Genomic DNA, 11,855 nt, shown 5'->3' on the forward strand with positions numbered 1-11,855 from the left:
CCGCAATGGGGCGACTGGGTGGTGAGGGACACTTGACACGTCTGTACAGTACCTACCACACCTGAAAGAAGTGTTGGGATTTTTGACTCGTTCGGATTCGATCCCTAGTCCACTACAGCGGTAGATGTTTCGGTGGTTCAAAAAAGTACGGTTACTATGTATGATGGATTGGTACAGTACATAGTATGGATCTATGTACTATGTAGGCAGATTGGTACAACAATTATTTTTATAATCATTTTAGTGTTTTACTAGTTTAATTGTGATTTCTGTCCCTAGATGTCGCTTGTGTCGAAAAGTAGGCATTATACAGTAGTCAACATAGCTTGATCTGCCTGTAATCAGAAATTTTGAGATTCACCCCTCATCATTCGGTCACCCTCGTACGGTTTCCAAATTTATTATATGTACGATTTTAAAGTTTTGAAGGCAAAAAGAACCAAACTTTCTTTATTTTCGGCAGTTTTAAAAGTCCACCAAGATCTTAACTTGTATCTCTGGGAGTCCGATATTGGCGATCGTCTCGGTTGTATTAGACCCTATACCTAACTAGGTCGTCACCATTATAGACCTGGCAGTAGCGAACAAAGAAGAACCCAATGGGGATGAAACCAAACATTGAAAATATTTGAATAAAGTAATAAGGATCTTTTATTCCTCGAACTATTACGGTATGTTGTGTAGAAGTAATTACTTAAGGGGGTATTTTATGATCAATGTCTACTTATAATACTTTCTACTTTGCCAGCACACCAGTAGGACCTTTCATCCGTGCCCATTGTGGGTTTGAATAGAGGTTCAGAATGATACGAGGCCGACGTATCCCGGTTAACGCACTTAAGAAATTTCTGAGCAGGATTCGAATTCGAATCCTTCAGATCAGTATACTTTGAGAGAAGAGCATGCACCTTACGTCAATTTGACGTCATTTCCTCATACTTTCAACGTGAAAGCGAAGTGACGTCTAAATGACGTAGACTATCCTGACAAAAAGAGTACTAATACTATCTGTATTACTCAAATTTTTATATTCTCCGGGAAAAGTAACTTAATTTGCCATTCGGTAATTTTAATTTAATTCATAAAACAGTTAGAAATTAATTTAAAAATTTGGAAACTTTAACGCCATTTAATCGGTTTAATTAAACTAGAACAACAAAATGGCAGACAATACTTAAACGTATCATTTATCACAATTTAGTTATCAATTCCGACACTCGGGGCGCGCTGATCTGAATCGATTTCTAATTGGACAAACTTTAAAAAACGTCATTCGACCAGCACACTTTACCTTTTGTTTTTTTAAATAGCGCCACACTTAACCGTCGACGTAGACTAATTACTTCTTATTACAATAAACAGGAACGTAATTAATGAACAATTAACGAATCATTTGTTTGAATTAAATTTTACAAACCTTCAAGATTGACATCAATTGAAACGGATGGACCACTTCGATGACGTGGTATGCCACGTGACCCGGTGATTTTCCCAAAGTTATAAAAGCATTTCGTGACGGGAATGCCGAGTTATTTCGATTGTAAACACGATGACAAATAACAATTTCTAGAAATTAATAAGCTTTTGGTAATATTGTTATTCAGTAATTGCTGGCTGGATTGCATATGGCGCGTGTTTAGTTAAATTAAATATTTGTTAGAATGTTTGTAATTATTTTTACGATGACGATTCATTTTTATGCAAAATGCGTTTCGGTTTCCCACAAATTAGTTTAATCCGTAATGTTTAGATGATAAGACCCGCGCGTGCTTTACATTTATTTAAAAATATAAACAGCGAGGATTGCGTTTTATTAAGAAATTACAGTAGAGCGTCGTTTATCCGAAAGTCGGTTATCCGAAAGAATTCCAGTCGGCCTAAAGTATAATTTTTATATTTTTCAATGTATTTATTTCATTTGTAAAACATAAAGAAATCACTTTTAACAATACAATAGCCACGGTTATTATTTTTAAAAGTTTACGTTAGGCTTAACATCGAAAATTTAACGCGAAGCGACACGCAACGGAGAAAATTTTCAACACAGGATAGTTTAATATATTTTTTCGTACATGATCGGTTATCCGAATGACCCCAGTCCCCAATTGATTCGGATAAACGAAGCTCTACTGTACCTTTAAAAAATCGCAGAATACTTTTTGTATTTTCTATTAAAATCACTACATTTTATGCGCCTGTTTTCTACTGTGTTATTTCTTCTTTATTCTAGAAAAGTTTCTCGTAGAAATCTACAAGAAACTCTTGTAAACTTATCCGAATCTGTGGGCACAAAAGGGCATGTTTTCATACACGAAAAGGCCTTCTAGCGCCTGTAGAAAGGAAGAGGATGGGTGCACGCAAGTTCACAATAGGCCCGAAATATCCAGACGGACCATCCTCCAAAAAGTTCTTGCGGTTTACCATAGTTTGGAGTTGATTTCGGATGCCCCAGAACAATAGGTTAGTCCTTCTGGTAAACTTTTAAACATAAGGAAATAAGATTAATTTTCGTTCTTTCTAGAAAATATAAACGTTTATTCGCGTTTTTTCTTTAATTATCAGAAGACTTTATATTAAATTACAGATGATAATCGACAGACAAATAAATGAAATTAATATACCGAAATAAAAGAGAAGAAAATAAATGAAATTTAATTACCCACAATTAAATTAATTCTAAATTAAAATTTATTTCGTTTTTTTTATTTTTAATTAGATAAAATTACTCCGTTTAAAATACAGGATGGAAGAGAGAAATTTGCATTTTCCACCCCCTCGTGTTAAACGTCGTTAGAAACTTTTCTATAATAAATTATCATAATTCGTAATAAATTAAAGTAAATGTTTACGGTAATGAATAATAAATTACGCGTTATTGTCCTGAAATATTATATTTTATAGTATAAAAAATTAATTTACAAAGCCAACGTTTCTCTGTACAAGAAAAGACAGCGATAAATTAATTGTAGAGAAGTTGGACACAACAGAAACATCGATAAGCCGCGTTTGACCTCTTCATTTCTTCTCTGGCGCGGCACAAAGACGACGGACAGACACGCGAACGTAACGACGATTTTATACGAAATCTTTGATTAATATCAAAAATCTCGGAGGGTTTAAGCGCGAACCCCGAGCGCCAATGATGGAATTTCTTATTAATTCTACAATTAATTTCATTTACATCTATAATTGAATCAATTATATAAATCCGCTAAAGGACTATTTAATTAGAAAATAGGCGCCTGATAGAATTTGTTTGGATCTTTAACGAAACGAATGCAAATTTTATTATCGTGTCAGCGTCATCGATGATATTGAATACGACTCTTCCTCCATTTTTGTAGTTACCACCTTTAATGAGATTCTTTACAATTTGCCCGAATATTTTTGATCATTTCTAACTTCTTCCTGTGTTTCTTTTAAGTTGGAGCCACAGAAAACACTTCGAAATCTTCGTGGATTGCGCTCTACACCGGGCAATCCACGCGTAAAACTCCTCTTGGAATCTTCGTGTCCATTCGTAATATGTAGAAATTTTTCTCGAAGAATTCTGATGGATGAACTTGAATAATTTCTTAAGCAAATACAGAGATTATTCAATGTTGTAACTCTGTATAAATGAATAATCGTTGATGCAATCCTATTTGCATAAGAAATCAGCTAAGTCGGGTGTCTTTCGTTAATATTACTTATTAAATCGTGTTGTCAGTTTTCTACTTTCTGTAGGCGAGTAGTTAACTGCAATTTCGGTTTATCTTTATAAGAATTTAATTTTTAATGTAATATTTGTGTTTATTCTTAACGAAGATTAAAGTAACGTCTTTAAATGTTCCTTGTGTAAAATACAGCGTGTTAATTCGAGATATTTGTCTATCAAGAAATTTATAAACGTGCGAAACGTGAAGAGTATTTTAATACAATCGATCAGCATAAGCTTAATAATATGCCACGATAATTATATTTTCTGGCTTTTGTCATTTCGACTTTAATGCTGAAAGGCGTGTTACTCGTTTCCCATTCCTTTAGGTAAGATTAAAATTAAACTCCAACGTCACAAAGGATGCTGGTTTATATATAACGTAATAAAAAACGAATCTGTACACAATTTCGGCTCGAAATAACTTTAAAAATCGTTTTTAATTTGGTACAAAAAGTAGTTTTTTAATTATATTATTGAATAGTTAACGAGAAACGAGCTGTGAAATACTTTCAAAGTGTAGAAACAATTCCATCCTCTTCCATTTTCCTACAATTAAATGCCTCTGTTCGGGTTTTTTAAGTGATTTTAATTCTTCAATCACACTAGAGATTAAAAAAATCACCTTTTAGGTAACAAAATCCTATATAATAATACAAAATATAAAAACAAATTAAGGAGCTAATTAACGAGAAACAACGTCGTCGCTTATATAGTCCGTGTACTCTAGAATATACAATAAACTAAGTGTTATAGACTAGTCTATTATCAATTTTAGGTGAGGTGGCTATCGAGTAAAGGATTTATAAATTATCTTTTTTTGTACTTAAATAGCGAAATAATCAGTGTAAAAATCTATATAATAACACAAACTAATTGTTGAAATCTTTCCTCAATGTCAGCGTGATAGTGTTCTTTCATATTCCTCGTAGAAAACGCATCGTGTAGTCTAAAAGTAGTACAAAAATCAATAAATTTGAGATTTATTTCTTTAAAGTAATCAAAGAAATGAAGGAAAAAGATTTGCCATAATATAAAATTGAAGGGGTGCGCATTATACACGAACGTAAACATATAATCGGTTGGTTTACGTTTTAAAATAAATCCATATAAACCGCACAAATTGAGCCTTTTCGGGCCTTGTGTCTACTATTATTTTCCTGGAGGAGAGAGAGAGAGTTAAATTATTCTTTGAAGAAATAAATATTTTCTGTCCGCTTAATACAAGATAATGGCGAATAAAATAGTAGTGATGTCGATAAATTTAAATATTAACTAAGTTTATTCGCCGTTGTCGGTTAATAAAATATTTACAAAATGGCGTCGACAAAACTTTACTCTCGTATTTAGTTGTTAATCATGATTTACTTTTATTCTGCTCTTACTTTTATTCATAATTTGATATTGTTGCCGGATGAAAGATTAATTTTGGATAATTCTCTAAGTAAATGCGATACGTCCGAATTTATTCTGTATTTTATCAGCCGCAACTTCTCTTTTGTAGGCTAAATTCATCTAAATTTAATGTCATTTTATTTAATTAAATAATGTAATCTGGCCTGGTTTAACTATCGAGAAAAATTCATTTAGTTAAATTGAAGAACAACGAGTAAATTAAACAAAGATTCCAGCAGTCTTGTACTTTTACAGGCATTTAAATTAAGGCTAAGGCCTTAAAACGTAATGCCAGCCTTTCTTATAAAGGTGCTAAGTTCAGCAAATGAAAAAATATATATTTAAAGTGGTGTGGGAATACAAAATTTACGCCTTTTATCCCACTAAAATTAAGGTTAGTACAGCCAACCCCCCCATAACACTGTTGATTTTTCCGTTTTATATGAATTCCATGTTGTACGAGTCACTTAGATTTTACAAATACGTGAGCCGTTCACAGCACGTCACACGTATTTGTAAAATCTAAGTGACTCGTACAACACGGAATTCATATAAAACGGAATTATCAACAGTGTTATAGGGGAGTCGACTGTATCTTCGATACAAATAGTTTCACAGCTGAGAATATAATTAAATTTAAAAACCAGGTAAATTATAAATTTCGGTTAAAAGCTTAGACTTTAAGTTCATTATTCGGACCCCACATCGGCCATTTATGGTATTGTATTGTGCTATATAATACAAGTATCCTGTGTCACAAGAAGGCTAATACTAGAAAGATTTAATGTCTAATTAACGCTTGGCTTATTTAGAAGAATTCGAGAAATTGGATTAGTTTTCGACCAATCGGAGAATTGCATTATATAAATTTAAAAATGAGCCGCACTAACGCCATTTCGGTAAGAATAATCATTACCAGAACGAAATAACTGGTTTGTTTCGACGATAAAATCGGGGATTTAAATGGATCCTTGACTAAAGAAAATAATTATTTAAATCCCCACACTTCATAGTATTTTTGTATCGAGTACGTGGATTTGTCGATGCGCCAAGTAATGTCTGAAAAGGGGAAATGCCACGCGTTAGTTTACGCCAATGGCAGATTTTCGATGTAACGATTGGCAATAGCAGAGTATTTAACGTTAAGAAGCGGAAATTTTGACGCGTGAAAGATGAGAAGAAAAATAAGTAAATAAAGCTGTAAAATATCGTTTTATATGCTTGGTAGAATCGAAAATAAACTCTCTCACACTTGCCTCTTTCATATAGTTTACATCGGTCCAAAGAAACAAAGATTTAAAGTCAAAGATGGCGAGACTCGGTTAATGCCCGACAAAAGAATTCCAGTTTTTATATTGTTAGGAGGATCCTCGGGAAGACTAAAAATTGGCACGGTTGTCTCGAGGAGGCCTTTGGGAGTAACAGCTTTGGCATTTTGAAAGATTAAACGGAGAAACAAACTTTCAGAAACGTTTCATCGGCGACCAATTGCCGAAACCCTCGTCGAATATATCCTCGTGAAACCCCCGCGAGTCCACCTCTGGAAATTTTCTCGTCTGTCTTTCTTTAAACGGCACAGATCCGTCAGAAGGGCCGGCTGCGTACCAGGTACCATACGATCTCTTCAACAGCTCCGTCAGTAAGTTGGTGGGTACCACTTCGGTGGAGGCCTGATCTCCATCACCCTCTTTCCATCCCAGGACGTAGATGCTCGGAAGCAACCGGTGCCTTGATTCCGAAGGCTTGGCCGCCGTCTGAACGATCAACAGGCTTATCAACAATGCTCTCATTGTCGGCATCCTGAAAGAAACAAAGAAAATCGTCTTGCTTCAAACGCGATTCGCACTGTGCAACTCGCGTCGCGCGACCACATTCCGCAATCGGAAACTAAAAGTCGCAGTGTGAACCGGTCTTTCGAATGCAACTTTAATTCAATGCGATAATAAAGAGTAAAGCATCCAGAACTTTAAAAATTCAATAGTGTAATGTGTTAAACTTCGAAACAACAGTTTTATGTAGAATTTATTTCCGTAATAATTGAATCGTTAAATTTGAAATTTGATACTCCGCCATGGAGCAATCCACTACGAAAATCAAAAACCCATCAAGCCGCAAGAGTTTTATACGAGAAAAACTTAGATTAATAATTCAAAGTGGCGATACACGTAATTAAATAACAATAATATGGCGTTGGGGATTGTTATTTTTAACGGAACACTTCGTATACCTATAAAAACATGTCGGCTTTATTAGATTTGAAGAAAGTGATTTCCCCGCTGAGTAATATTCGCGAATAATTGATTAAATTCATATAAAAGTATTATTATAAAAATCAAAAATAATAATAGTTAACCAGGAAAATGGCCGATAAATCTATTTCATTTATATATAAATATGTCCGTAGAACGTATGCCAACTTTTGTGTAATTATCTAATTAAAAATGATTAATTAAATTTACGTATTTAATGTTTAATTTGTCTTCTCCTTAATCACTTCTGCTTTCTTAAAACGTGCCATTTTTCATTCCACATGCAAGATGAAACTATTTTTCATGTATTTTAAACTACTTTTTTGAAATAAAAGTCAGTTCTCGAGATATAAAGCGTGACAGACAGACAATATTTTAGAAATTACGAGCCAATGCTGGAACTTAGAGAAATTACGCAGAATTAATGAAGTTTGCCTGGCCAACGGATGAAGAATACACGAAGAATTTCGGAAGAAGCGTGCCTCTTTAATGATTACTTTCTCGCTGTATAAAATCCTAATTTTGTGAATGAAAGGTGCCCACTTTTAGGGGAGGTACGAGAGTAAGAATAAACATTGTTTAGAATTAATTCCACGGAGGAATGTCCACGTGTTCGTGTTTGATATGAATTTTATACATCATTCTGAACAAATTTACAAGAATTAGTTGTTCATTTACCATTACCCAATGGTAAACACCACCCTTATTCCTCCGGCATTCGTCATCTTACATTCTGTAACGAGTGAATTACAGAAAGCATACATTTACTAGACACCATTTAACTTAATTTAACACAAATGTGAATTTATGACGATTAATATATATAGGATTTTTCTAGGACAATATAATAGATACGTCACAGAGCAAAGATTTGGTTAGAAAACAAATGAAATGAAGAATAAATCGATCCCATTACTTCACACTTTTTTAGACATTTCTCACATAAATTGCCACCTTTACAACACACACTTTACCCCTTCGCGTGGTTTATTCGTCGTGGCAATTTATCGACTTGTAGACATAACTACTAAACACTGGTTCGTGGTTTTATCCACGAGCGGAGGTCGCGAGTTCGTACCTCACCCCTGCTGGTCACGTGGAGTTTTCCTGGTTTTCTTCACGTATATAATACCTAAATAGGGGGTCAGTTTCCCATAGAAAGACCTCCCATGGCGGGTCATCATCCTATCACTCCAATCCTTACTTTTTTAAATTAATGCCGAGCGAAGTATGCGCTTCACTGGCAATTTGCAAGAATGTTCCAATAATGTATTCAATTAAACAAGGCGCAGTGTGGTATTAATGAAGTATTTCATACCTTTTCAACTTCGAAATGTTCGTTTAAAGTTGGCAACTCGTGGATAAATTATTATATAAGATCTCAGTAAACATTGTAAATAAATAATGCGAGTGTACAGTATTTATAGGCGATATTGTGTTGTTTCTTATAGAGTAAGGTGATTTGTTCGTGTTTCTAACTAGATATCTCATCCGTTTTCACTAGCAGACTCACATTTTACTCAATTTTATTACCTTTCTGCAATAAAATATCGCTTTAAATTTTTCTTTTTATAGATTTCAAATGATAATTTTAGCTTCACGAACAGAAATACCGCTAGAATTCATATCTTATATTATAAAATTTAAATATTACTCTCTAGAAATGTGTTCTAGACCTCATTTTACTTACCTACACCCCTGAAAATTACCGATGTATTGGAAAACTTTGGAGTGAGGCTCAACCGAATTGAACAATGGAATATTAAACTGTGCATAAACTAAACACCGTGAACAATGGGGCTTTTATAACGGTATTAGAATTACATAATTTATGCCAGGTTAGAATATAATAAAAACTCTTTTCGCATACTTCGAAACTTTTTATACCATTTCCAGCTACTAGATGGCACTATACGTTATTCCGCATTATTGTCTTTTATGTTATCGGCCCGACGTAATGACTTTAGTACGCGACAGGTAACTTACTTTTGGATAAATTAAGTTATATTAATAAATACAACTCGACTTAAATTACAAATTTCGGCCCTATTAGAGGAAGACACGCCTCCGCTATGCACCCCTTTTTTAAACTCTAATCTCCGTGGGCACTAAAAGAGCCTGTATTAGCCAGCCCGTTACGGGTTTTGCCAGGCCCGCAACGGGCCCGACACACCACTCTCGAAAAACTCCTGGTTTTTCGAACCAGACGCCATCTATTTGCCCCGTTTGACAATAAAAAAAATGGCGGATATATCCAAAATTACTTAGAAAAGTCACAGAACTTTGTCTTTTAGACGGATTAAAAGAATAATGGCCATTTAATACCATTTCTAAGAACACGATCGGCCAAAGAGAAGCACTCAAAGAGTTAATTAGATGAAGGAATTAAATGAAGAGACGATAGAAGTTAATGTAAAGAGGAGAAAGTTCGGTTTCCATTGTTTTCTTTCGGGCAAACCGGAACAACAATTCGGAATTTACACGTTTTTAAACACGTTTCACGCGGAGTTAATTGAGTTAATTGCGCGAGAAACCGGAGAAAAAAGAGAGAGTAAAGGGCAGAGAACGATGACGTTATGATTCCGAGACGATCCTCTTAAGTTAATAACATTATCGTTGATCGAATTAGAGTCGGATCTAATCGCGTAACTTCCGACTCGGATGGGGGTGATTTGTGTCACTTCGGTTACGCAGAACGACGCGACTATGCAGACACGCGCGACATAAGGTTATAATCAACGGGAAAGTGGGGGGGATTGCGGATTTCCTCGTATTGCGCTTCTAAATGGGAAATCTGGAAATGTATTGTGACGCGTTTAAGGTCGGGGATAAATCCAAATTGCTTCGATTACTGCGGGACTAAAGCTGTTACGTATAAGTATAGAATTTGTTAAGGAGCTTTCCCGTGTGAAAGGGCGAAAAGAATCAGTTTTAGTTTAGAATAGGAAGATATAAGAGAGAAAATACTGTGAAAAGTCTTGCGATCAATCGAGAAGTTTAAGGATTCTTCAGTAAAGACACATCCTTCAATCGACACCTGTTCCCAACACCCAATAGGGACCATATCCGTTGTAGGATCCCCGAACTCAGTAAAAAGACACGATTTTTTGTCTTTTTTATTTATCAAAACATCTTTAGCACCCCTCTAATCTTTATAAAGGAGGTCTGGATGTGTATTTTATACACTCATCTTCATCAACTTCACTTTGAGATTGAAGTGATTGAGAGTATCACCCGCTCTTCTCCATTTCATACATCTTATATTTTAATCCTTCCATTTTTTTTCTAATTGTAGGCCTCCTGTGGATTTAAGAAGGGCGCAAAAGACCGGATGTGATGTAATTAAAGATGTATTTCTGGAGAGAATAACTTTCGAACGGATGACCGCGCCACGTTATTAGAAGATTAAAAATTAAACCACAGATAATATAAAGTCGCCAAGATAAAAACATGATGACAAATAGGAAAAATTACGACCTTCTTCCTATTTTCCTTTGTAGAAGTGAGAAAATAAGATAAATTGCAACGATCGGTTCCTCTTCAGTCGATTGCGATCCACCCACCTCGCTTACCATCAAAAACAAAAGAAAACCTTATGTTACAAACAACAGATTATATCCTTTGTTCATCGAACATTTATAGAAGAGTTCGGAAATTATAGGACCCATTCTCAACTCCCAAATTCACTACAATAGAGAAGTTACTAGGTGATTCGCAGAGACGTCATAGAACTCCATCCCCAACAGCTGGTAAACTGTTTCCACGAGTTTCAGTTCTAACAAAGATGCTGCAGATACAATTGCGGTTCCTCAAAAATTAGGCTAATACTCATTCGAAAGAACTTCCTCTCCTTTTTTCCTTCTCAATTACAGAAGGAAGAGAATTAAGGGAGAAAAACTCTTCCATGGAGTGAAAACAAAGGCACGCTCCTCTTTTAGAAGAGAGCATTTATATCTCCCGTTCCTCAAAGGCTTTCGAAGAAGAAGAAAATGTAATGCTTTTTGGGGATTTTCTTGTTTCACTTACAAAGAAATTAGGGAATGTTTCTTCTCCGGTTAAGTGTCTCTATCATATACTCTTTAACTCCATCACTCGAGGAGTCTTTTTACTTTGAAGAGGTTAAAGAATGAGAACTCCGAGAAGGTATTGAATTCCTAAAATAGTTTCTCAACGCGTAGTACACGAGCGAAGAGTCCGCTTAACAAAGCGACAATTTCTAAAGATATAAATATTTTAAAGGTCACCCGCAGCCATATTTTATTCATTCCCCTCCCGATATCCAATCTCGGTTATCGCCTCCGCCGCGTGAATTTTTCAAAAAGCTTCGACCCGAAACTAAATTAACTCGGATAAAGCGCCAATGGCGTAGTTAAGGGGTTTACGTACGAACTACTAAAACGCGTTTTAGCCGGTAAAACGGGGTGAAAAAGAGCGCGAGACAAAGCAAACACTCACCCAAAACTTCTGGAGATCGGAGGTTGAAGGAAGAATGGGAGTTGGAGCGTTCCGTTATC

General features: G+C 35.2%; 1 protein-coding gene across 1 annotated transcript; it reads right to left on the reverse strand.

Moving 5' to 3' along the window:
* Positions 1–6,067: 6,067 nt before the first annotated feature.
* On the reverse strand, positions 6,068–11,855 carry LOC111632254. Its single transcript, XM_023376644.1, has 2 exons — positions 11,797–11,855; positions 6,068–6,892 (listed from the first exon to the last, which is right to left on the reverse strand). Exon 2 carries the CDS (start codon positions 6,889–6,891, stop codon positions 6,556–6,558), a length of 336 nt encoding a protein of 111 aa, XP_023232412.1. The 5' UTR covers position 6,892; positions 11,797–11,855; the 3' UTR covers positions 6,068–6,555.

This window comes from Centruroides sculpturatus, unplaced genomic scaffold (assembly GCF_000671375.1).
Source record: "Centruroides sculpturatus isolate CEXI.00-Female unplaced genomic scaffold, Cexi_2.0 scaffold709, whole genome shotgun sequence".
NCBI lineage: Eukaryota > Metazoa > Arthropoda > Arachnida > Scorpiones > Buthidae > Centruroides > Centruroides sculpturatus.